The sequence below is a fragment of the Ceratotherium simum genome, chromosome 25 (assembly GCF_057802395.1).
Source record: "Ceratotherium simum simum isolate JZ-2026a chromosome 25, ASM5780239v1, whole genome shotgun sequence".
Lineage (NCBI taxonomy): Eukaryota > Metazoa > Chordata > Mammalia > Perissodactyla > Rhinocerotidae > Ceratotherium > Ceratotherium simum.
The window spans coordinates 14348662-14376398 of NC_141924.1; the positions used below are offsets into that span (position 1 = coordinate 14348662).

The window sequence follows — 27737 nt, forward strand, 5'->3', positions numbered from 1 at the left end:
AACTATTAACATATTGTGTTTGCATTGAAATTTTTACCTCGAAAGGTCAAATCTCTATATATTAAATGTTCACAATACTATTAAATATTCATGTCAGACTGGCTGGCTGCAGGCTTGGATCAGGAAAGTGACATTAACACTATTTTACAGATGGGACTTTGGATGCCTATAAAGATTAAGTGACTTAACCAACATCACTCACTAAGTCAGGACAGTACTGAAACAGTATGAAATATATTCAAGCACGTGATTCAGATGCAACCCTTACATAAGACTGATAGACATTTTCTTGAGTTAGGCCAACACTGCAATGTACATACAATTTCATTTGCCAGCGAATAGAGCTGCACTTATCAGAGCTACCGGGTTTACAATTTGTAAAAGAGAGAACACGAGAGACTCCACAATGTAACAGTTAATAGAAACAGAGCAAGATGTGTGCTAGGAAAATGGCTAAGATCAGAAACTTGACCTCTATTCCAGATGGATTTTTCTTTTTAAGAAAATTATTGTAGGATATCGTGTGAAAAACAGGTTTTATAATTTTGTAGCTTTTTTGGTTAGCAGCAGGGAAAAGATAGCTGAGACTGGACTACAAATAATAAAAATGTGATTTTTAATAATATAAGTACAAAATTTTATTTCTTTATACAACTGTAATGGGATTTGGATCAAACTGCTAGAATTTATTTAAAAAACAAAATAAAACAATGATATAAAAACTGCAAGAAGGTCTGAATCCAAAGTTTTTCCTCTAATAGTACCAAATACCACAAGATACAGATTATTATACAAATGTGTACAAATTTTAAATACAAATACAACAGGGTTGGATTTTAAAGGAAAACAAACAAAAAGCAGGTCCTCACCAGGATTCCATTAATGTGTGCAAATGACAATGGTAGGACTGACTTCTTTCTGTACTAATCCATGCCTTCAAGGCTCCCCTTGATCCCCGTGTCAAACAGGAAACTTCCATGGGTACAAGGAGGGGTGGTACAGGTTCTCACACACGAAATCAAACCAAGATTTCTGCTCTTCTTGATTTTGGTTCCCAAACGTTCCTGTTTCTTTCTGTTTCTCCAATTAAATCTCAAAACTGCTCTGAGCTGAGAAAGGCATTCAGCAGCCAGAATACCTTTAAGAAACACAGCCCGGTGACCACACTGGTGGGGAAAGGGAAGGAATTAAATAGGATGCAGGTTGGCCGCACTGTCCTCAAAGATCTACTCTGATGCTGCAGTGGCTGGTCTAGACCAGGGGAAGAAAGCACGGTTACCTCCGAGCTTGGTTTTGGCAGGGAATCTCACACCTAATTTAAAAACAACCCTGAAGTCTTCTTTGAAACTGGGAAGCAAAAGTCTGGTTCTTTGGAAATAAGGGCAGCTGGGAATGGTAAGTTTCCTTTTTATTTTACTTTCTTGACATTATTGAATTATAAAGAATTAGAATCCTGACATAATGATTCCTTTTTGAGGCACGATACCTTCAAATGTAGATGATTTGGAGTTTTCAGAGGAGACCAGAGGAAGGAAGGAAGGAAGAAATGACAAACCTGTATCTTCCACATGCTGTTGCTGGTGGAGGCTTTTGTTATTAAATTATATATACAGAAATTTACAGGATAAATTAAAATCTAAGAGATTTTAAACAGTTAAATACACATAATTAAAACACACATTCACACGCGCACATAAATAAATCTACATGAGAATCGAGTACTTTTTTGCAATTCACTTATGTGTGGAATGCAGAACACTGTGTATTTGCCCACCAGAGGAGCCAACAAGATGAACCCAAGAATCATGCTGGGTAAAGTTCCTCTTCCACAACCACCAAGCAACTAAGCAGCAGAACCTCTGAGGACTCGGTGGCTAAGCTAATGCTGCCAATGGACGATACCAGCTCTTAGTTCTGCAGATCAAATATTCTGGGTCAGCTCACTATATATGCAGTTCAACTGGCGGCACTGACAGCTTTACCTCTCCGAGGTGTTTTATGCCGCCAGGGCTCACATAACTCTTTGGCCCTTACCAAGGCCACCAACAGTACCAATGATTACAATAAATTTTGAGACACGGACACCTGTATAGCAGGAATTGGAATGAACCCCCTACTAAGTTCACCGAAGCCATTGCACTAACTGTAAGATGGGAACAATTTTATCACCTCCCACCTAGGTCACTTCAAGTTGAAAGGCTTTGTACTTTCAGTCAACTGGCATCTTCCCATAATCCTTCCTACTACGTTTCAGACTGTAAGACAGGTAAGGCAAATGGTCAGTGATGGGTCTGGAGGTACAACTGAGTTTGGAAAAAAATTACATTTTAGCTGTCCATAAAGAGATGCACTTGGCACCCAGAACAAGCCTCCAGTCCCCAAGTTACATTGATTTTTAAGGCAGATTTATCCACCACAGGAGAAAAAAGAATCCCAAGCCCACATTCATGCCAAGGTTTCCTCTTGGCTAAACCTCTGCCATTTCATAAAATTATTAAAAGCAAAGTAGTTACAGTCCTATGTAAATATTGTACATTTTATATATATATATATGTATATATATAAAAATTTAAAACCTACACCCAGAGGCCAGTGAGGGGATCTGGAACAGTCATATACACACAAACCAGCAATGGGGTCGGTAAGGTTTCTGTCCCAGGATTCTCTGCTGTCACAGTCCAGGCATGATGTAAGCAATGTTGTCTAATGTGTTTGACTGCAAAACAAGGGAAAAAGGTTCAACTGAAGAGTACTTTACCTTAGTTCCCCGAGGCATATTTCTTTGTTCAAGGCAGAGAGATGAGAAAGAAAAACCAGAGTTAGAGACAACAGGGGAGAATGAAGATGGCATCCTGTTGTCCGTCATGCCAGGAGCTTTTCTACTGACTGCTCCCATTAATCATGGTAGAAAGGAGGCAGAAGACTCCTGTACTTTCTCTGCGTGAGGAAGAGCAAACAGGAAACACAGGAGTTGCAGCCCTCTAGGGCAGGCATGCTTCTCTTCAAAGGACTATTTTAGGACATGGCATGTTTTCCCGTTTCACCAAAGCAATGGCACACATTCAACAATACAGTATCATGTTCCATGGGCTGATATACAAAGGAAGGCCAGGAAGCCTTATGAGCTTGTGCCTGATAGAGCTCATTCAGGCAGTGCCTCTCTGCCTCCCAAGGAGTTTAGCCCAAAAAATCCAAGGAAAACTCACCAAGACCTGTTTGGGACAGCCATTCAATTCAGGTAGTTGTGTGGTCAGACACGCCAAGGGGCCAAGCGCACAGATGATGGAATCCAGAAGCACGGACAAACTGCCAGACACGGCCACCATGCCCTGAAAGGGAGAGCATTAAAGGGGAGGAACTTGTAACTCGAATCACACTCCGGGTGCTCTCCATGTTCTGGTTGATTTCCTCACAGGGTTCTTTAAGTCTTAGGCAGTTCTATGAAACTTGCAGCAAAAATGGAAGGTATCTGCTTTGATAACTCTGTAAGTTGTTTAAAAAGAAAACTTTTTACAATACACTCCCAGGTTTCCTTTCTATATTCCTAATCCATCTTACCCTCTATGCAACCTTGGCTTAGTCACTTAGGAATAGTAAAAAAAATGCCTATACTTAGAAATAGTGAAAAATGTCTTACCTCCTCCAGAGAGCTGCCGGGAAGATTTGTGGAGATCATGTATGCAAAAGTATTTTTCTTATGAACTCCACAAATATAGCTCAAATATGATAACTACAAGAATCCTACAGCCCTATACATTAACATTTAATATAAACACACACATACTTCTCCACATATCTCCATATATGTGGCTTTTGATAGCTGATGATATCACTGTTCTGGGTTACTGACCCTCAAAAAGAAGTGAATTTGGTTAATTTTAACATCTTGTACAATTCATACTGTCTACATCTCTGTGATTCAAAGAGATAAGAAATAAGATGGCTTGCTGCAAATACTGCTGCCCGGCTCTTGTGTAATCTGCTTCAACTAGATGTACCGTGAGAATACATCATCTAGGAAGGCAGCACAGCAAGTCGTTCTGAGAATGAGCTCTGGGCTCAGGACTGCTGGGTCCAGAATCTGACTATCCCACTCACTGTTTTTGTACTGGGGAAGCCGCTAACTATGCTGTGCCTGTAAAATAGAGTACTAATAGCATCTGTAGCACGGAGGGGATTAAGTGAGATAATAGATATAAGGTAGAGTCACGCGTCGCTTAACGACAGGGATATGTTCTGAGAAATTCAGCATTAGGCCATTTCGGCATTGTGCGAACATCAGAGTATAATTACACAAACACAGATGGTATAGCCTACTACACACCTAGGCTAGATGGTACAAGCTTATTGAACCACCGTCGTATATGTGGTCTGTTGTGGACCAAAATGTCACCATGCAGTGCACGACTGTACTTGGGATGGTGCCTGGTACATGGTAAGTGCTCAAAAACTATCAGTAATTATTACTCTCATTACCAACATCTTCATCTCCAAGACTGCATTTCTGGGTGCCTGCTAGGTCTCTCATTCTGGATACTTCTCAATCTCAACATGCTGTATTGAGAAACACCCTCCCCCTCCTCCTAGCATTCCTCTCTCTGCTGAAGTCACCACTATTCCCACAACCGCCCAGTATCAAGGCCTTGCCATCGTTGACAATTCCTTCCCTTCAACCTCCTTGTCCAATGTCTCCCCTCTCTCCCTTTCAAGGGGAGCAGTACAGCAAGGGGTTAAGAGAGCAGACCTTGAGCTCACACCACCAAATTCAAGCCTCTGTTTCAGCACTTAGGGGCTGAACTCCAGGTTAACCTCTCTCAAGTCTCTGTTTTTTCTTCTGTATAATAGAGGGAACAAAAATTCTGCCTCAAAAAAGCTACAATGTGAATTAAATGAAAGGATCCATATAAAGCACACTGAACTGAAGCTGGCTGAGTAAGCATTCAATGAAAGTTAGCAATTAGTAATGTTATTTCATTACTTTTGCCCTACAGTTAATTATAGCTAATATTTTATGTCTGACTCTCCTAATGGATTATAAGCAACTTGAGGGCAGGAACCATGTTCTATTCATTTTTATATCCTCCCAATAACTACTGGTGTTCCACATATAGTAAGCTCTCAATAAAAATTTGTTGAATTAATTCAAATCTTTGTCACATCCAGACTAGATTATTGTTATAACGTCTCCCCACTTCTAGTCTCTTCTCACTCCCAATCTAAAAGAGAAGATATTCTCAGAGAAAACCAAATGAGAGCTCTGATCACATCGCTCCCTACTCAAAAAATCCCTGCAGTTCCTAAGCAGCAAAGCACAGTATAGACACTTCAGAAGGTCCATGAAGACCCTCTGTAATCTGGGCTATAGCCTTAACATTCAGCCTTCCTCCACCTTATGCATTGCATGTTCCAGTTTTGCATCGTTTTAGCAGTAAAACCCCTTTTCAAATAAAACCTTATGTGGAACCCCAATATATAAAACAGCTAACAGATCTGGTGAAAGTGGGAGTGGGGGTCTAGGGCTCCACTGGGTCTCCTTTCACCCATCTCTGCAAAAGACCCCAAGGTGGAGAAACAGAGGTGTACACTGTTTCCTTCGTTTGGAACATCTCTCTCCAAAATCTCCATAAGACACAATCCTCCTTATCCTTTCTGGTCCAGCTGGAATACTACCTCCCTTTCACAAAGCCTCTCCCAACTCCCCCTGACTCTCTCTCTTCTCTCATACCACTCTACCTGCCTCAGTTCACACGGGACAAGAGAATGAGAAAAGGGCTAGAAGTGAGGCAAGCTGGGCTCTGTCACAAACAGTTGTGTAAACTTGCAATTGTCACTTAATTTCATCAGGCTTCAGGTATTCAATCTTTAAAGATTTTATTTATTTATTTATTTTCCCCCCAAAGCCCCAGCAGATAGTTGTATGTCATAGCTGCACATCCTTCTAGTTGCTGTATGTGGGACGCAGCCTCAGCACGGCCGGAGAAGCGGTGCGTCGGTGCGCGCCCGGGATCCGAACCCAGCCACCAGCAGCGGAGCGCGCGCACTTAACCGCGTATAGTATGTGATTTCAGGTGGCATATAGGTAAACATTAATTATTTTGATATATATCCATTTTGATGTATATTAGGAAAAAGTTAGAATATCACACTCTTGATATTGAGGATATCATTGCGAAAGCATGGATAGATTTATTGAAATAAAAATATTGGGGCCGGCCCCGTGGCTTCCCGGTTAGGTGCACATGCTCCGCTACTGGCGGCCCGGGTTCAGATCCTGGGCGCACACCGATGCACCGCTTCTCTGGCTGTGCTGAGGCTGCGTCCCACATACAGCAACTAGAAGGATGTGCAACTATGACACACAACTATCTACTGGGGCTTTGGGGAATAAAAGGAGGAGGATTGGTAATAGATGTTAGCTCACAGCCGGTCTTTCTCAGCAAAAAGAGGAGGGTTAGCATGGATGTTAGCTCAGGGCTGATCTTCCTCACCAAAAAAAAAAAAAAAATTAAGTAAATAATAGTATAAGTGGTATGTGGAAATTGCAAAATTGTGAGAATACATGCAAATGATTAAGGTCTGGGAAAAAGTGGAGTAGAGGGGGAATGAGGAATGACTGCTAATGGGTATGGGGTTTCTTTCGGGGGTAATGAAGATGTTCTGGAATTAGATAGTAGTAATGGGTCCACAAGTCTATGAATATACTAAAACCCACTAAATTCTACATTTTAAAAGGGTGAACTTTATGGTATGTGTATTATATCTCAATAAGATTGTTATATAAAAAAATGTACTAGAGATTCTGCAAAATTCTTTCCCTTTTCTAGTCACTACATATATGTAACTCTCTCATAGCAACTGCTCACAGAAGCTAGCTTGTTTTAATTTGCTAATTATGTATCTAATCTATCTTTCCAATTAGACTGTAAGTTTCCTGGTGATTTCCTATCATCAGGAAATGATGAAAAGGTCTTCAGATTTTCTACTCGCCCAAGTTTCCTGAATAATGCCTAAGTACTCAACAAATATTTGGTAAAGAAAATGGAAATATCAGGTAAAATCTGGAAAATGGAAGGTACACAAAACAAATTTTTAATTCTAACTTTTTAGGAAATATAAGAATGTCTAAATATGAAAAATAAATAAGGATTCCAGAATATTTTATTCTGGAACTATCTATATCCATCCAAGTATCTGAGCCTACATGAAAGTACTCTAATTGTTTTGACACCTGCTAAATTTTTAGAAACTAGTCAAAGAACTCAGATACAGCTTTATCTCTTGTGGCCTTTGGCATCTTATTTGTTGAATAATAATTCAACTTCCACATAGAGGTGAGTGAATAGTTTTATATTCCTATACTGATTTCTCAGCTTAAAAATGGCTTTAGTAGCTTAGACTGATTTCTTTGCTGAAATGTCCTATTAGGAGCTAGGGGAAACTTAAATACTATACTACTGAGTTAGCCAAGGGGATAATATGATTAGAAACTGAATATGGTAATAGAAATGGAACATGACAGCCTTGCAGGTTAAGTGATTCTGAAATTGAAGCCTAAAAGGACAAAGATCTCCCTAGGGCACACAGCACTGTGTGTAATTCAAGTACAGAGTAAGGAAGAGCTTGAGAACCTCAATTTCCCTTTTTTGCTACCTATTTTCAAAAAAGTAGGCGGACTCTTAATCCTTCACACAATCTAATCTGTCTACTCAAAACCTTGCTGAAAATGCACAAAAAAAATTCAAACTCTTAGAAGTGATCAAAACTTGCATGGGATTTGTACTCATTTTTTCCATTGCATTTAAAAAATACATAAGCTACAGAGTTATATGTCAATTATATCTCAATAAAACTGGGGGAAAAAATTACAGGGTATTCTAACTTCTTTCTGTGCTGTTGTTTCAACAGGATGGTATTAGTGTAAACTTTGAGAGCCAGGAGGTAGAGTTCAAATTCTAGACGTTTCTATTACCTACATGTGTTCTTTATCACTGTATCCTGAACCCCCGGCATAATCTAGCATGAAGCAGTTGCCCAGTGAGTGTACGTGGAATGAGTGAGCAGATTTGGATGATGTCAGAAGCTGGAGCCCTGGTGCTGACAGTTGCGCTCACCTCAGTTTCCTGCAGCCGGTGTCCAATGAGGCTGAGGGACTCTCCCAGCAGCTGGAGATGAGCAGCAACATCAATGGGCTCCGTCTCAGGGGCTTTGGCTGGCGAGGCTGGTAACAGCATGGTGGTGGGCGGGGACTTCTTTTGGGGTGACAGTACTCCTGCAGAGGAAGCTGAGAACAGAGACAAAATAGAGCCATAAAGCTTGTCTGTGGCCTTGAACACCACAAAACTGTCCTTCCTGATTTTCCCTTTATGAGCTATTCCAGGCATCAGCAAAACTACGGACTGTGGGCCAAATCTGGCCCACGACCTGTTTTATATGGCCTGCAGGCTAAGAAAAGTTTTACATTTTTAAATGGTTGTAGAAAAAACAAGGAAGACTACATGAGGGAAAATGCACATGGCCTGCAAGGCCTAGGATATTTACTCTCTGACCCTTCACAGAAAACGTCTGCTAACTTCTGATTTATGTTTTCTAGATTTTTTTCTGCAACCTATAATATTCAGTAATAATACCTGGGTATCAAGATCTGCTCCTCACATAGGCTGCTCTCCCAGTTTCTTAGTAAGGAAGCAAAAATAGACAGTGCTCCAGGGAAAAGAACTAAAAGCAAGAGAGGAATGTAGTCATCACCTTTTACTTTCACGGACCCTTCTGAGCTGCAGGCTTTTCTCTTCACAGTGGTAGCTTCCGCTTTGTTCTGTTTGTGTTGCAGATACTGAGCTTTCTGCTTCCAAATCTGCAATCAGATCAGGGAAAAATAAAATAAATTAAAAAGGACACAAAAGTAAAAGGGAAAGCAGTCATGGAAGAGAAGAATGAAGAAAGGGAACAGGGGAGGGGCAGACAGAGGGTTAACGCTAACTTTCATGCTGAGGGTCACTGAACAGGCCTCAGATGGGGATTACGGTCACATCTCAGGAGAGGCCCACAAACATTCCTCAGGGCTAATGGTCAGATCTCAGCGCTGATGTTTAGATCGCTCTAAGGTCGAAAGGTAAAATCATGGGGTAAACATCTGGCTCAGCATAATGTCCATGTGGTTTTTTTTTTTTTAAAGATTTTTATTTATTTGTTTTTTCCCCCCAAAGCCCCAGTAGATAGTTGTGTGTCATAGCTGCACATCCTTCTAGTTGCTGTATGTGGGACGCGGCCTCAGCATGGCCGGAGAAGCAGCGCGTCGGTGCGAGCCCGGGATCCGAACCCGGGTCGCCAGCAGTGGAGCGCGCTCACTCAACCACCAAGCCACGGGGCCGGCCCCATGTCCATGTGGTTTTAATATTTCTTCTAACCTGCTGGTTGGCAATACCAATAGCAGAATAATGTTGACACAAACCAGAAACTAAAGATAATCTACCTGGGTGGAAAATATTTTAGTTGTTTCACCCAGATGAGCTGTGCCTTAAAGCAAGATGGTAATTCTAATTTCTAGACCCTTCATATCATCCAATTGGAAAGTGAGTATGAGTGATTCAGATATGACTATTTATCATTGTCTTATTAGCTTCTTGACAGTAGGGTACATTATTTGGTAGTGGTTGATGAGGATGATGACCTGGAACCTGGTTACCTAGTAAACATAGTCTCATGTTTTTATTATTTGCAGTGACTACTAAGTGGATGACTTTCCTCAGTTCTCAGACCATGGCTGACGAGGAGGGGTTTGTAGCAAAGGGCTCTGACTTTAGATTCTCCTTTAACACCTTAATCACTGCCTAAGTTAGGTCATCTTTTGGCTCAAATGTAAGGTTGTTGCAAAAAAACTAGATGAGGTTAGAAAAAGACAGCCTCCTGCAGCTAACACCTCACCTAGAGTAAACCAGCACCAACCAGTGTTAACGTCCCCTGCTAAACCACTCTCCGTTGATTTGTAATTTCTTTCACGGTTTTCAGTGTTGTTTGCCTGGGTGGTCAGAGGAGAACTGCACGTTTGGGAAGGCATAAGCAATGAAAAAACGTGTCTGTAAGAAAGTGTACTTACCAGTTTGTCCTTTTCTGGCAATTGCTTCCACACCTCAGCCAGTTTTTTACTAAGTTCCCCAAAATCTGGCATAAAAGAGTAAAAAATCCAATGCAGTAAAGGTTTAACTATCAAAAAAACTCAGAAGATTGACGAGAGCAAAAACTGGAAAAAGGGTTTTGAAAATCAGATTTAAACAGCACAAGATTCCTTCAGAAAACCAAACCCCATCGCTCTTCTGGATTCTTTTCTAGAGGGAAGGGGCTGTTTTGGTGGCCATGAGCAGGCTCAAATTCTCACACATCTACTCTCTAGGGATTTCTTTCTTAAGCATCTTTCTGGTGTCTTTGAATTTGGTACCACAATATAGGGCTTACCAACTTAGATTAAAGACGACACGTTACGTAGAATTTGATAAAAGATGTTAGATTTTTACTGAATTTCTGAGAGCTCAGAACCAAAGAATTTCCCTAGTGCAACTCAGAAGCAACCCTCCCGAGGTGTAACGCTGCCCTTCCACTTGCAAAGCAAGGTCGTCCTTCATAAGCTCCCTCACATCTCTCATGGTATTTCAGGTGTGCCTCACAACCACCTGGATGAGAAGTTCGGGAAGCTATTTTACACCATAGGCAAAGGAGATATGCAGAGGCTAAGTGCTTGCCCAAGGTCTGCGGTGTGGTGTTTTTCTCACCTCACTAAGTTCTAATAGAGAGACAAATATGAACGATATCAGTCATCTCACTATAACTCCATACCCAAGGGCAGTTTAAGGAAAAGGTCAGCTGTAGAATCTTGAAAATACACAACCACGTATTTATGTACTGTGCTTTGTACCATTTAATTTTACTCAGTTTCCACTTTATCAGTTTCAGAGGTATAAATAAAAAGCTCATCTTTTTTATGGATGGGGTGAACTAAGACAAAATCTAAACTGACTCGCAGAACTGAGGAAAGAAATGAGGTTTGTGTTCTTTAATACCATGGGAAGAAGTTGCCCGCTGACTGACTGAATTAACTGCACTGCTTCAGAGATACAAATGGCAAGTAAAAAAACTCAAGATCAGAAACGTTCTTACCTATACCTGGATGGTCAGCCACAATGGTCACACGATACTCTTTACAAAACACCTGGTAGGCCGACATGTTCTTCTTTTTTGGCTAGTACCACATAAAAATAGAACAGGGTAAGACTTAATTAGAACACAAGTTGAGTGACCCTGAATCCATCGTAACAAAATAGAAAAGAAAAAGATAAAGAGTTCTAAACTACTAACCAGCTTTCCTAAACAGGATAATTAATTGTTAATCCATTGTACTTATCACTCAGAGATGAATATCAGTTTTACTCTTAGAAGGTAAAAACCACATGCTGCTAAATTATTTTTAGATGTTTCAGGTTATTGCAGCTACATGATAATTATTTGAAAAGCCCTTCATTCTTCCTATATACAATCCCATGTTAAATATTATTTCAGAACTAAGTGCTAAGGAAATCTTTACCTCTCCTGGGATGTCATTTTTCTCATCTTTGACAATAAGAACCACATAATTTCCCTTTAAGCATTGGGGCCAGAAAACCAAGAGCCAAATCTATGTTCTTTTTGTTCCTCTGGTTTTGATTTCTAATCTTATAATCTCCCTGATCCTCCTTCTACTGTCACTTGTAGCTTATCATTATTGTATTATTTACATTCTTGTGGTCCAAGGTGAGAAGTAAATAAATAACTGAAAACAATTCTTTGGTAGTCAGTGTAAGATGAACCACTTCCACTTCAACAAACTGCTTTCTACTATTTGAAGCATGTTATTCTTCACTGTATTATGACAATTCTAAAAGCAATGCATGATTTTTGAGAAGCAAAAATCAAATATGCTTTTAAAGGCAATTCAGTGAGGGATATATAAAACAAGATTATTACTTTGCATTCCATTTTACAACTATCCACAGACTAAGGAAAAAAAGTTAAGTTTTCCTACCAGAAAAGATGCATTAGATAGCATCTGTCCAGACCTCTCATTTTGAGGATGAGAAAAAGGAAACTCAGAAAAATAGTGACTTGCCTGGGTCTTACAACTAAGCTAGTTATAACACCAGAATGACTATAACCCAGGTAGCCTGACCTCCAGGACTATGCATTACGGGCGAAAGAAAGAAAATATGTTCCTTCCTTACAGAAAAGGTTACTATTTAAAAAGAAAAGATCACTCCTTTATAACCTTTATCCAGTAAACTGAGGTGTTTTCAGTATGGTTTTCATTTAAAACCTCATTGGTAAATATCTGATGATCAGTCCATCTCCTCCCAAGACAGTCCTTTCTGTGCTGCAGTAATTATAATGACACAAACGTTTGGTGCTCCAAAAGCTACTGAGAACTTCTGTTTGCTTTAAGAGTCAGATTTTATGACCAAAACCAAACCAACAAACAACACAGTTGTCTCTCATGACGTCAGAGCTGCATCTTGTTTTAAACTAAGCCTGATCACACACTTGGTTCACCTGACTTAGTTCTTAATGTTGTTTTCATAAAATAACTACCCTCAAAGGCCAAAGACTGGCCAAGACTGATAACAACAAAAAAACTTGTATGATGGCTCTGACTTTAATTGCAAAAGGAATTCTGAAACCCTTTTGAGGAATGGAAACATTCCTGGAACACCTTCCGAAGTAACTGCTTTGAATGAGATGGCACTTCTTTGGATATAAAAATTGTGGTATGTTTGTTACAAATTTAGCTCCAAAATTTTAAACTAATCTTTTAAAATAGCTTATCCATAGGCCTGACATTTACTAGAGTACATGATGAAAGAATAATGCATGGAAGTCTATACATAGCCAAATCTTTCTCAACTGAAGAATCAATCTCACTGCTAAATACTGAGAAGATTAGAAAGAGTATGTGCTTGAGGGATTTCACAGCTCATTTGGCCATATTATAAAACTTGCAAGGAGTTTTAACAATGTTTTCTCAAACATGAGATAATACTGTAAAAGGTTAATGCTCCCTATTCCACAAGCCTATCTACAGCTGTCACATCAAATCAAAACTATCTTTCCGAAATTAATCACAACTCTTGGCCAATATATGAGATCCAAAGAAAGGGGTTCCTCTTATAAAGGACTTTATTCAATTCCGTAGAAAATAAACCGGCATTTAGGGAGTACCTGTACTGGGTATTGTGAGTAGTTAAGAGGATGAGCTCAAGCCCCAGATCTTATTCTAAGGCAGTTATGCAGCACAAAATAGTGGAAAGCACATGAAATTTAAAGTTTAAACGCCCACCATCTTTTCCCAGCTTCAACTTATACTAATTATTTGATCCTGAATAAAACACATGAGAAATGGATAGCTCTTCTGATATGTGATATTAAAAGTACTTCCAGGGCCGGCTCCGTGGCTTAGCGGTTAAGTGCGCGCGCTCTGATGCTGGCGGCCCGGGTTCGGATCCCGGGCGCGCCCCAAGGCACCACTTCTCCGTCCAGCGCGAGGCCGAGTCCCACGTGCAGCAACTGGAAGGATGTGAACCTATGACATACAACTGTCTGCTGGGGCTTTGGGGGGAAAAAAATGAATAAATAAAATCTTTAAAAAAAAAAAAAAAAAAAAAAAAGTACTTCCATGGCAAGGGAGAAGCAGAGAATAAAAAGGAAAGGTTTCAAAGGTAACAGAAAAAAGAAACCTATCAAAGTACTCTGCCATTCATTTATTAATAAATATTTATTAGAGTATCCACTTTGTGCCAGACATTGGGAATATAGCCAAGAATCAGATACATAATTTACCAGATAAGACAGATAAATATGTCATCATAATAAAATGCAAGCTATTCTAGGGAAAGTACTTGATGCTATAGGAACATGTAATGGGAGCACCCCACCTAATTAGGGAGTCAGAGAAAAGCTCTGGAGGAAGTGACATTTAATCCAGACCTGAAAGCTGGGCAGAATTAGCCAGATGAAGAGTGGTCAAGAGTGTTCTGGGCAGAGGGAACGTGTGTTAACACTCACCAAAGAGAGAGGTGCGAGATGATGCTGGAGAAGCAGGCAGGGCCCACAGATGGAGGTCTTGTAACCTGTATTAACAAGTATGGACTCTACCCGAAAGAAGTGATCCAAGAATTTTAAGCAGGAGTTACATGGTCAGGTTGCACTTCAGGACCGTGGAGAACGGCCTGGAGAAGAACAAGAGCAAAGGCAGGAACACCAAGCAGGGGCTGCAGTGCGGGGAAGAGGAGGATGGCCGACTGCCAAGACGGTGGGGTTGGAGAAAAGCAGATAAATTGGAAATGAGGGGAAGTGACAGGCTTTATCAGAGAAAGTGTGGCAAAATGGAAAGAGCCTGGGCTCTGGAGGCCAACAGATCTGGGTTAGAATCCTGACCATACTGTTTACTAGTTGCACAAATTACTTCATTTCCCCAAAAGTAACACTTGGATAATACCATTTTATTCAAAGGTGGGAATTAATCCAACAGTGTTTGGCACTTGAGTAGGTACTCAACAATAATATTTCTGTGGTAGGCAGAATTCTAAGATGGCTCCCAAGACTTCCGCCTCTGGTTTCCATGCCCTGCCTAATGTCCTCCCCTTGAGTGTGAATATGATGGGATATCACTCCCACGAGGACGTTACATTACATGGCAAAAGGGATTCTGCAGATGTAATTAAGGTCCCCAGCAAGCTGAATCTGAGTTAATCAAAAAGGAGATTACCCTGAGTGGGCCTGGCCTTATCAGGTGAGCCCTTAAAAGAGACAAGACGCAACAGCAGACACTCTCCTACTGGCCTTGAACTTGAAGAAAACAAATTGCCGTGAGTTCTACAAGGAACTGAATGCTACCACCAACCTGAATGAGCTGCCACTAACCTGGAAGGGGACCTCTAGCCTCAGTTGAACCTGGAAGAGGACCTCTGGCGACACCCTGAGTCAGCCCTCTGAGAGCCTGAGCAGAAACCGGGTTGAGCCCTACGTGGACTTCTGATCTACAGAACTGTGAGACATCAAATGGGTGTTGTTTTAAACCGCTAAGTTAGTGATAATTTGTTATGCTACAATAGAAAACTACTATGAGTTCTTTTCTATTCCCTCTGTTTTGTTCAAAATAGAAGTTGTGATATCCAAAAAGCCAATGCAAGCTTTTTTAAAAATAGAAATTTTTGTGAAGGAGGATAGGGTGAAATTATTTGACCTAAAACAGGCAAAGAAAATAGCAGCATGGCCTGTACTTTAACATTTCATTTAAATAGGAAAGGTCTAATTTTTACTATTCTTTGGGTGACACGAGTCCTGTTTAGAGATGTTACAGAAGGGAGCTCTGGGTGCTGTATCTCCTTTATTAATTTAGTAGCAGCTTCATATCCCAAAATGTTTTAAGTGTTCTCACCAAGGCTTCCTCCTTTCAAATCCCCCTTTATTTGGACCAATAATACAATGGAGTGGCACTACACACACTTCACATATACACAAGTTTACTTAAGTTTTATATTTGGCCATTAGAGAGAGAGAGAGGGAAAGAGGGAGAGAGAGAGAATATGAGTGCATACGCGAAAGCGAGCACACACTATGGATTGATTATTCCAGGTGATTCCACTCTAAGAATCTATTCCTTGGAGCAAGTGTGACAGCATAAATCTGCTTTCTCCAGATAGTTCCTATATATCTCAGTGTGTGCGACTCACCACCCAAGTGTGATTCCGATGTTTGTTGCTAACATAATTTAAAAATAATAGAATCACGGCTCTTGAACATATTCCAATGACTGCATCTGGTGCTGAAGACAGAAAAATCCAGCTGCACTGGGCTAACATTCTGCTGGACTCAGAATCTGTCAGCCTTCATCGTGGAGCCTTTCTAAGGAATTTTCAAGGGAAACTCTGACTACATACAATTTTCACCTTATGTGCTAACCTTAGAACCTAACCATTGTGCAAGATGCAACTCCCCTCTTGTGGACCTAAAGTTTGAAATCCAAACTTAAGGGTTAAAATTTTCCAGGGCACAGACATATTTCTAAATTAGTAGCTAGAAATACACAAATAATGGGTGATCTCTATATAGTCATGAATCTCTTAACAACAGGGATACATTCTGAGACATATGTTATTAGGCAATTTTGTTGTGCAAACATCATAGAGCATACTACACAAACCTAAATGGTATAGCCTCCTACACACCTAGGCTATACGGCACTAGTTTTATGGGCCCACCATCGTACATGCAGTCCATTCTTGACTGAAACGTTGTTATGTGGTGCATGACTGTACATACAAAACATTTCCACATGATTCTAAATGCAAGGTCAGTATTCCCACTCTAGACTTTCTCATGCAAGAAAACATACAGTATTGCAAGTGAATAACAGTGGTTACATCTGGAATACCGTGGACTTCCCTTTAATAAAATGTTAATATTTTAACTTGGATACTTTATTATTAGTAGCAAATGATTTGCAACAAGTCCACTTACTAAGTATAACTCACAACATTGTAATTTTACAGCAGAACCTCCTTTTAAATGTTCCATGACATATGTTACAGTATCAAGACCTTTCAAAGAGCAACTTCTAGATGCTCTTTATAGAGCAGTCACGCTTAACTCTTTTCGGTCATACAACTCTCAGAATCTGGTGAAAATCCCTCTTCAAGTCCATTCATGACTTTAGTTTAAGAATGTATTTTAAAAGATAAAACATCTGGGGGTTAAGGCAAAATAACTTAGGAATCTTAAAAATAAAACTTGGCTTTCTTCTGCTGATGACAGGAACCTAATCCCCTCATTGATATTAATACTACGTAGGAGACACTTATAAAAGCTATACCTGCAGAAACTCACCTAAACCTCATAACAACCCTATGAGGTAAGTTCCACCCTCACTGCCATTTTAAAGATGAGGAAACTGAGATCGAGCCATATAACTAGGGAGTGGCAGGGCCAGCACCTGAACTCAGTCTGGCTTCAGAGCCCATACTCAGAAGTACTATACCATCTGACACTCTTCTGAGCTCACCTGCCTGAGATCCCGAAATCTGCTGGCTAAAGGAAAGGGTGCCAGAGAAGGAAGGTTTTTATACCAAAGCTTTTATTTTAACCATTCTGAATGGAAATCTTTGTAAAATGCACTCTATAGTTCCGCTATCTCTCATAATACACCACTGAATGTAATTTATTTACTTATTTTTTTTGTGAGGAAGATCAGCCCTGAGCTAATATCCGTGCTAATCCTCCTCTTTTTGCTGAGGAAGACCGGCTCTGAACTAACATCTATTGCCAATCCTCCTCCTTTTTTTCCCCCAAAACCCCAGTAGATAGTTGTATGTCACAATTGCACATCCTTCTAGTTGCTGTATGTGGGATGCTGCCTCAGCATGGCCAGACAAGCAGTGTGTCGGTGTGCACCCAGGATCCGAACCCAGGCCGCCAGTAGCAGAGCGTGCGCACTTAACCGCTAAGCCACGGGGTCGGCCCTGAATGTAATTTAAACACTCTTTCTGTATAGTGGAAAGAGCATGGATCCTGCAATCAGAAAAACCTGGGTTCAAATTCCTGTTTTGCCACTAACCAGGTGTTATGTCCTGGGGCAGGTGACTTCACTTCTTTGAGCTTATTTCTGTGAAATGGTGATGATAACACCTACATATCATTGGGTTCCTGTAAAAATTTACTGATATACTATAAATAAAAAACTCAGTGCAGTGCTTGGAACTTATTAAAAACTCTATGAATACAGCTATTATTATTGTAATTTACTAATTCTTACTCAGCTCTACTGCCCCCTCCCCGGAAGGCAGGTCTAGCAGCAATTCTTCCTGCCTTCTCTATGGTGACTTTTAACCTCCTGCTGGCTTCACATCAGTCACATGGACTCCTTGAGGTTTCTGAACATCCCAGACCCTCTCGGACCTGTGCCTTCACATGCAGTCTTCATTCCCTGACTGAAATGCCTACCTCTCATTTCCACCTGATAATTCCTATTTGGCCTTAAGATTTGGTTCAGATGATACCTCCTCCAGGGAAACCATCTCTGACACCCCAGGCTTTCCTTGTACTCCCTCAGCACTCTGTGCACGCCTCTGTTGAGGTTCAACACACTGAATACTTGCCAACCTCTCTTACTACACCCAAAGCTCTTTGAGAGCCAACACTATCGTATTCATCCTTGTATCCATAGCACCTGGCAATGTAAATGCAGAATAAATATGTAGTGAATGAATGATGTCTCAGAACTGTGTGTGAAAAGGGCAGAGAGTGTATCCATTTGCCTCAACTCATCTGATTTTCACAACACCCTTGTAGAGGTAGGCTGGATACTAGTTCACTATTCTAGGAAGAACAGGGTCACAGAGGTCACGTGAGTCATCTCCAGCCAATGCTCCTTCCCCCAGCGCCCATGAGTGCCCCAATGAGCTGTAGGAAACTTGCTTTATAACATCTGCTTTTGCTCCCTAGAGACCCTGTTTTCTTTCTGGTTCTTAACTGTTTCCCAAATAAGTGAGATAACTGTGAAGTTTGCTTCCTAAAAGGCGGTGGTTGTATTAAAAAGCAAAAACAAACAAAAACAAAACCACAAAAGCCTAGTCTCCTTGCTTAGTCTAATATGTGAAATGAGTGGTTGAAAACCCAGTTTTAAAAAGATGTTTTCAAGTACATTTATCCTTTTGAAGAACTTAAGATGAAAGTGACAGTAATTGTAACAGCAGCTGTTTACTCAGCCACACCCTGTGCTAAGCGTGTTACATGTAGCACCTAATTTAGTCTAAATAACCCCACTTCACAAATGAGCAGAGAAGCGAGGAAGCAGTCTCAAGAGAACAAAGCTGGTAAGCAGCAGACTGGAACAAGAAACCAAGCCTGCTGAACTCGAGCCCAAGCTTTCAGCCACTTCACTATACTCTGCCTCTTGCATTTAAAAACAACATCTCTACAGCTCAATAGGACAAACCTCAGACACCAGCTCACTCTATCGGTTTCCTTTAACCTAGAACCTACTTTTAGCTTTGCCAAGGGTGTATTATGGCACTAGGTAACCATCTCTCCAAGTTTTAGAAAGGCATGTGGTATAGGCTAGGGGTTAAAGAAACCTGTATTAAAATTTTGGCTTCATGTCTTTTCTTCTCAGCTTCTTCCTCCATCAAAAGGGGCTCAAGATACCTATCAGTCAAGACGGCTACGTTATATAAAATGCTTAGGAGAGCCTGGCAGGTAGCCAGCACTCAATGGATGGTTGTTACTCAATTTCAGTTATACCAGAGAATTTATGTAATCCCATCACACGTCTAGCTATATCTCAGAATTTAGTTTATTAGTAGATCAACGACAACGCCTCAGTGTGCCAGGCACCAGGCTACCCGGCCCAGCCCTAGGTTGCTTAGAAGAATGTGAATATTCGGGAAACATAGAGATAACTGAAGGCATGCCTCTGAAGTGGCAACATCACAGATATTATTTTGAGTGGTAGTGAATGGGCTTTTACTGATTTAGTAAAACCAAAAGTACGGTATGTTACCGTATCCTGCTCCTCCAATATAAACAGAGAACTTCCACTCCCATGGGATGATCTTTAGGGGAAATCATCAAGATATTACTGTACGATTCTCTACTCCTCCTTAGGAAGCAGGATTCACAACAAACAAGCAAGCAAAGAAATAAAAAAACCAAAAACCACTCCCCAAACAAAACCCAACACTGAAAATGTTACGTCTCAGTCAAAATTCTCCAATGAGTTCCACCCTGCTGCCTTTGCTTCTCATTCTTCCACGAACTCTGCCCATCTGGCTTCCATGCTTCCCCATCACACTTGAACCCCTTGGCCTCTCTACCATGAGACTAGTCTATTCCTGAAACTGTCTGTCCCCTCATTTCTGTGACACTGACCCTGTCTGGTTTCTCCTCCAACACAATTGCCCCCTCTTCCTTTTTCAGTGCCCTAATGTCAGTCAAGATTCTCCTCTGGGCTCATTCCCTCTTATCCACTCACATATCTCATGTCTTGCACATGAACACCCAATTTTCAACCCTAGTTTCAACTATTCTACTGAATTCTAGCTCTTGCAATTCCACTGCTCTCTGGAAATTCTCCCGAGATGATGATTAAAAACTAACATTTACTGAATGCTCACTAATGTGCTGAGCATTGTGCAAAGCCAAGACTCCCAAACTTTCTTGGTTCACGGTGCCAAAGTGGGTTTCATATGGTACTTGCTTTTTATCACAGCAATCACAGAAAACTTAGCTGCAAAAAGATACAGCATTATTGAAAGGAACGTAACATGATTAAGATGTTGAAACTGTGAATTACTTTGAGCTAGCAGTTCATAAGCTATCTGACAGATGTCAAGTACTGCTGTTTCTTTTGAAAATGTAATATATTTAAAACATCCAGTGGTGCCCGTGAGTTTGCTGTGGCACCCAGAAGGCCTTGGTACATGGAGGCCCTAAACACTTTTATGTTTATTACCTCATTTAATCCTTAACAACCCTATTAAACAGGTCTATTAATATCCCTAACTTACAGATGGAGAAGTTATGCAACCTGTCCAACATCACATAGCTTATAAGTGGTAGAACCAGGATTCGAACCCAAGCGGTCTGGCTCCAGAGCCCCCTCTCTTAACCACTTAGCTATGCTGGATCTCCTGATGCTTACTTACACTCTAAAATCTGAACTTTTCTTCTTCTCCCACACCAGCTGTTCTTCTTGCTTCTCTATTTTTATTACCATCCTGGTCATAGAATCTAAGGCAGAAAGTGCGCACAGGGGCCATCAGCATTTCTCACAGCTGGCTCTCCAGTCTCTGCTCACTGCAGGAGGAGGGAACACTATTCCTGAAGCATTCCTTTCTATCTCTAGGTAGACGTTTAGATAGCTCTTTTTCATACTGAAACAAAATCCAGGAAAGGTTATTTCTTACAGCTCCATAGCAAATTTTTATGCACAGGTGAGGTTTAAAAAACAAGGTATATGTTCCATAAATATTTGCTGGATAAATAAATGATTAAATTCAGAGTATGACTATTTCAAGTTTTTTGGACAACCAGAATCACATACTGATACATAATAAGGTTTTTGCCATAAACTAAAATTCACTTCTCACTATCAATTGCTAGCCACATGGGGGAATTATAAATAAGTCCCTACCCTTGAGGAGATTATAATTTTATTTTCCAAGGCACCCGGATTCAAAACGTTAAGGGACATCTTTATACTCATTTATGTTTCTGGCTCCCCAGATCCAAGCCCTGTTGCCAGCTCTTGTCAGTTTTTCCTTCCGAGTCTCCTGAATCCGTCTCTTCCACTCTATTTCTCTCAGGCATTACTGACCCTGGACTATAATAACCTCCTGGGTCACAAGGCTCTCCTCAGTCTCATCCACCTGGTACAGCTCCATCATTGTTTCCTTAAATTATCATTTAGAGCACATCTAAACTCTGCTCATAACTCCAAAGTGCCCATTGCCAAATCCTTTATTTTGGCACTGAAAATTCTCTACAATTTGCTCCCAACCTACCTTTTCAATACCATGTTTTCATCCATATATTCATTCATTTGACATACATCACGAAATGCTTACCAAGGACACTGAGGAGCTGAAGGTAATATTAAGGTGACTAAAACAGTCCCTAAGGAGCTAAAACACCCAGAAGGAGCTTATAATCTTTACTAGGGGAAATGGAATATGTACAAAGAGAACTCCAACATAAGGAAGAAAACGAGTGCAATGTGAGAGCGAGCAGGTGCTGGGGGAGCTCAGAAGTGAATTCTGTCTGACTGGAGTGTCAGGATGTTAGAAGAGGTGGCATTTGTCTAGGTCCTGAAGGGCAGGCGGAGCTTCCATACATGAGAAAGGGAAGAAGGTCGCTGCAAAGAATGAGCAGAGGACTGGAGGTGAGGATGTGTGGGAAACAAGTTTAGCTTCCACACAGTGTATGTAGATCTTTACCTCTTTAAGAAGAGGTAAAGCTGCCAAGGGAGGTTTAGGGCTAAATCGCAGACAATTACGAATGCTTCGCCCAGAGTTTGGACTTTTGATACTTACTCATTCAACAAGTATTTACTGACCACCTACAACAGGGCAGAGTGCAGGTTAGGTACTAGGGATAGAGTGGAGAGCAAGACAGACACGATCCTGGGCCTCCAGGGGCTTACAGTCTAACACAGAGGCAGTGAGGACCCACTGAAGACGTTGAACAGAGGACTGTCATCATCGATGTGGTACTTAAGAGCATTCTGGCATCAACGTGTAAGATTAATTGTGTGGGAGAAGAAACAGAAAGGAGGCCATTTATTACATTACAGGGAGGGATGAGGCCCAAGATAGCGGCAGTGGTAATGGAGGACATAAAGGCGTGGAAGTTATTGAGGAGGAAGACTATCAGCCTAACATTTGAGTGGAAATAGTCAGAGGGGAGCAGGGAAGAGGGAAATGTAAAAGTGAACCCTAATGGGGCCGGCCCCGTGGTGTAGTGGTTGAGTTTGGCGTGCTCCGCTTTGGCGGTCTGGGTTTGCAGGTTCAGATTCCAGGCGCGAACCTACATGACTTGTCAGCCACACTGTGGTGGTGACCCACATAAAAAATGGAGGAAGACTGGCACAAATATTAGCCCAGGGTGAATCTTCCTCAGCAGAAAAACAAAACAAAACAAACCAAAAGTGAACCATAAAGTTGGAAAAAAATCACAACAGTGGTTGGCTCTAGGGGTGGGCCTGGGAAGAGGTGTGAGAGCTCTGTGGGATGATGGTAATGTCTCTATCTTGATAGATATTTGGTCACACAGGTGTGTGCATTTATTAACACTCATCAAACAGTATGCTTAACATTTGTGCATTTTATCATATGTAAATTTACCTAAAAAAACCCTGAAAACAAATATTGAGCTTAAGTTAATGATGTGCAAGCTGGAGTGTATAGGGATGAAGTGTATAATATCTACAACTTACTTTGAAATACATTAAAAAAGATAAGATGGATGGATGGATAGATGTAATGATAAAGCAAATAGGAAAATATTAACTGTAGAATCTCAGTGGGTTGCATGTGGTGTTCACTGTACAATTCTTTCAATGCTTTTTGTTTGAAAAATTTCATAATAAACTGTTGAGAAAAACGATATGCATACAGTCCTGAGTTGAGGTTGACTGGTCGGACAGGGGGAATATAGAAGGAGATGGAGGAGGAGATGTAGGTTTGGGGGGTCTGGACAATGAGCTCAATTAGTGACACCTGGGTCTGAGGTACCCAACGCATACAAGTAGAAATATGCACCAGGCAGTTAGAAACACAGGACTGGAGTTCCTAAACATCTCTCCGCCTCCCTTCATGCATTCCCTCCCACTGAAATCCTTTTTCTTTTTCAAGCTTTCTCTGACCACTCTGCCCTCCCACATTCAGCACTGTGAGATTAGTTTATGGCACTGTCATATATCACTGAAAATTCTTAGGATGAACAGAATCTTACAAAGAATATATACTATTTCACAAAGCAATTTTCAAATAAACGAACAAATAAAACCTGACCTGGTATTTGACTATCCAGTTCTTTATTCTCACATTGATTCTGGCTCAGAAGGTAGTTTTATTTTTTCTTTCTGAAACGCACATACTTTCTTAAAAGGCACTCTTTGCACTGGAGAAAACAACTTGCAACTCAATTACAGATTGAAATAAAACTGCCATTCCCAAATTCTTAATATATTTGATTTTCTCTTTCTTAGTAGCTTTTCTTTCAGATTTTATCTGACATTTCACTTTGTAGAACTATAAACAAAGGAAGAAAATGGCTGTCCTTAAGTGGCAACCTGTGACTGCTTTTTTCTTCTTACTATTTTGAATTTCTATATTTCTACAAAAATAATATATTACTTTGATAACAGGGGAAAAAATGTTTATTTTTTAAAGGAAACCTTTAATGACACAGTCATCAGCCCCTAAAGCACAACTGCTAGAAAATTTCTTGAGTTGTGAGAAACAAATCAAACCCAAGTGGCTGATTTCTCATTCCTATCTCGACAGTGAGCTCCCTAAGGTCCAGAACTATGTCCTGCTCATCTTTGCACCTCTTGACGTTTTACAGCATTGGGCTCAGCAAACAGTAAGCTCTCAAATGTGAAAGAATACACATTTGACACTAAAAAGAATACCAGAAAGTAGCCAACACCAGTTAGTGGAAAGCCATTAGCACATTGTTAACTTTGTTATTATTCTCTAATCTCCTAATTTTGAAAATCTATTTTTCAAAATGAACTCATAGAATACCTTTTCATATCTCTCAACTGTCCCAGGCAGACAGTGCTGCCAAGTGAAAGAAGCTGGGGTGGGCTCCTTCTATGAATTCTAAGTACCAGTCAGAATAAGCCACGGTATTCCCACACCTGTGCTTGGCACAATGGAAGAACAACTGTATTAAGAAAACCCATGAACACTTACGATTGCTCCTATTTGTACCAGACAGACTGGGCCACTGGTAGTGCTTCATACTTGATGTCACTCCAACCATCCCCTTACCTTGCTACACTCCCAGTGGTTCACCTCAGTGGCTTAATTCCAAGTCCACTTACTATTATCAAGGAAAAACCTGCTTCCTCCCTGATCCCCCACCACACTTAAGAAATGTTTTACCTTTTCTCCTCTCTCTCTCTCCTTGTCCTTCTCCTCCTTTTTCTTTTTTTTCTCACTGTGCCCATCTGCGTGGAGGCCCGGAAGTGGGGGGGGAGGGGCAGCTGCGCCAGTGTACGGGATGCTGGGAGGGGGGCCAGGGGTCACTGCGCCCTCTCCCACTGCCGCAGCACCAAGTCCTGAACTTCTCTTGGACTTGGAGTGCCGCTTCTCTTTATGCTTCTCCTTGTCCTTCTTCTTTTTGCTCTTCTTGGACTTCTTTTTCTTCTTGACTTCCCGGTAAGAATCATCTATCACTAACTCCCCGGCCTCTAGCTCCCCACCAGAGGATGAGTCTGACTCTACTAGAATAGGTTCAAGCCCTGAAAGATCCAGGTTAGCACTGTGGGATTCTGGGAACTGGGAGGCGTCAGACCCACAGCCTTCAGGGCCAGGAGACGAGTGTGGGTCTGAGGATGACTTGTGCTTCTTCCGGGCTGTTTTCAGAAAGCTCTGTAACTCGTGTCCTAGGAGTAAAGCACCTTGCTCATCCCGAGCTGATTTCTTAGAGGATTTTTTCACAGCCGCCTGTTGAGAGGGGTACTGAAAAGACTCCTCATCAACCGAGCCGCTGCCCTTCTCCTTTGGCGAGAGAATGAGTTTCATCTTCAAGCCATCAGGCTCACGAAGCCTCAGTGTCTCTGTGCTCACGTAGAGCGGTTTCATTTTTTTGGATTTGTGGGAACTACCATCCTCCAGGGTGAGTTCCCCACTGCTCCCACTCCCTTTCTTCCTGTGGTGTTCCTTTTTACTCTCTGAATGGCTTGAAGAACTAGCAGATTTTTCCCCTGTCTTTTTGGAGGGCTTGGAGCCTGTTGCCAGTGGAGAAGTGATAGCTTTCAACAGGTCCATAGCTGTATCAGCAGGCTGCGGGCTGGACTTTTTCTTTTTCTTCTGTGACGATTCCAAAGACGAAATATCTAGAAATAATCAAGAGAAGTAATGTCCATATGACAAAGCGACTTCCAACAAGTTTCCTCTCTCACCAAAACACCCAACTAACATGAGGAAAAGACTAACAGGAATGATTTGAGGGGAGGCCCTTCAGCTGACTCCTAACGCTCAGACATGATGCTCAGGTGCTTCTTGGCTTGGTGGATTCTGCCTCTGACCCTGGAGACAGTTCTTCCCACTGAAGTCGTTTTCTTCACTGAGTCTTCACAAGCAACCAAAGAGACCATACCCAGAAGAATGGACTGTAACTGTGGGATTACGAGTAGTTACAATTTAGATTACGCTGCAGACAGAGTATCATTTGTTTCTGTGTTCAGGACAAACCCATTCTAGTAAAGAGTTAGTCTCATCAGCTATGTGCATAATATAGCTAAGAAAAACTGGTCTTGTGAGTGGATATGCACTGGATTGAGAAATAACCCACAGGTGCAGGCCAGAAGGCCCAGGACGACATATGGCAAAAGGGATGCTAGATAACAATGGGCACAAGATAAGTGGATGATTGGGGGGAGAAGGAACCTGGTACCTGGTGTATCACAAATGAAGACTGTTCTTCTATGCTGAATCCTCCAAAATACCAGCCCTCCACCTCTCTCCTCCTTCACACTGGTTTATCGGCACTCAGAACAAGAACCACTGTCCTGTTAAATAGGCCACTGAGTCAGCAACATCTGGATCCCTTTCCCCTACCCCGACTCCAAGAACCAGTGATGTGTTTATCCCACCTGTTGCCCTTTCCCATCCTTACCTCCATAGTAGTAATCATCAGAGGAGTGCTTCCTTTTCTTCTTGTGCGTGTCCGTCCCCAAGAAGTAATATTCACTATCCTGGAATTAAAGAGGAAGAAGAATTGATCAATGAATAAGACGATGAGGCAAAAGCAGTTTGGAACCAATCTTGTTTTTTGATGATTTCTGACTTCAGAAAACAAAGAAAAACATAGGAAATAATACAAATAGATGTGAATGATGTTTATTTTTTTTGAAAAGTTTTTAAAAGAAACTTCTTTCTTTAAATATTAGGAAATATGAAATAGTTTAAAACTTTCCTAATTCAAATGTTTAGAATTTACCTTTAACTTCTTCTTGGAAGAATTCCTGACCTGTGCAGCGATTTCTTCCTCTTCCCTTAAAAAATCTTTGTAAGAACGTTTCTTTTCTCGTTGGCTTCGGCCAGCTGCTAGTCCTATGTCTTCAAAGCCGTGATCACCATCAAAGCAATCTGAGAGGCACAGGTTCATTTGGGAGAGGAAATGAGAAAGTCAAGTAAGTTAACAACCAAATCACCACATATGTAATGCAACAGTCCCTCCATTTCCAAATTAAAATAATGTTTCAGTAAGTCCACTGGAATACAGGACTAGATCCAAGGGGACAAGAATATTCCTTGATGATTTGGCTGCAAATACAAGAATCAAACCTGAAGAAACAATGCTTCCACGCTACGCAAAGGCCCAATGTGCATCCTCAGACATGGTTTCTTAGTTGTGATTTGGCAGGTGGACACAGACTTGCAGAGGTAAGGCTGAAAAGAGTAAGGATTCACGTGTTGTGCTGCTCTGGGAGTCCAATACGTGATTCCTAGCCCCAGACTCCTGCACACTGGAGCTGGCGAGGACCACGAGTGCTGCAGGGAATCACCCTGAGAGACTACAAAGACTTATATTTGAGACTCTTGTGTTGGAACCCTGTCCTGGTTTTCGTTTCCACAGGCCCAGGCTGGGGATGATGAGGAGGCTTAACAGTGCTCTGGGAGTCCAGGCTGTGATGGCCAGTCCTGGTCTCTATGTCCATGGGCTGCAGGGATTGAAGAGGACACCCCCTTTGGAATGCTTCTCAGATTAAGGGGTCATACCTTCTTTCTTCACGGAGTCATCATAAGCCATGGTGGTCCTGCAGGGCCTTTGAGAATGTGCCACTGTGTCCAGGCTCCTTCCCGTCTACAGGACCAGGTCTGAGAAACAAAGAAGGAAAACCCTCCTGTAATGTGAAATCACTGTGGAGAAGCAACCTTCTGGGTGGAAATGCGTAGTGATCCAAGGGCAGACTGGAAGGGCAGCAAGAA

General features: G+C 41.3%; 1 protein-coding gene across 3 annotated transcripts in view; it reads right to left on the reverse strand.

The window, feature by feature from the left end:
- Positions 1 to 593: 593 nt before the first annotated feature.
- Positions 594 to 27737, reverse strand: part of HMGXB4 (HMG-box containing 4) — a 31649-nt gene continuing 4505 nt past the window's right edge. The window contains exons 2-11 of one of the 3 annotated variants that reach the window (XM_014780700.2): positions 26746 to 26894; positions 26422 to 26500; positions 26200 to 26314; positions 24684 to 25639; positions 11149 to 11230; positions 10094 to 10158; positions 8746 to 8851; positions 8112 to 8281; positions 3207 to 3329; positions 594 to 2716 (exon numbers count right to left, since the gene is read on the reverse strand). In XM_014780700.2, coding sequence (XP_014636186.1) covers positions 2672 to 2716; positions 3207 to 3329; positions 8112 to 8281; positions 8746 to 8851; positions 10094 to 10158; positions 11149 to 11230; positions 24684 to 25571 — 1479 coding nt within the window. In that variant the 5' untranslated portion in view covers positions 25572 to 25639; positions 26200 to 26314; positions 26422 to 26500; positions 26746 to 26894 and the 3' untranslated portion in view covers positions 594 to 2671. Of the gene's footprint in view, positions 2717 to 3206; positions 3330 to 8111; positions 8282 to 8745; positions 8852 to 10093; positions 10159 to 11148; positions 11231 to 24683; positions 25640 to 26199; positions 26315 to 26421; positions 26501 to 26745; positions 26895 to 27527; positions 27627 to 27737 lie in introns of all 3 variants that reach the window. The other 2 variants (XM_004418080.3, XM_014780704.2) reach the window with 2 other exon arrangements.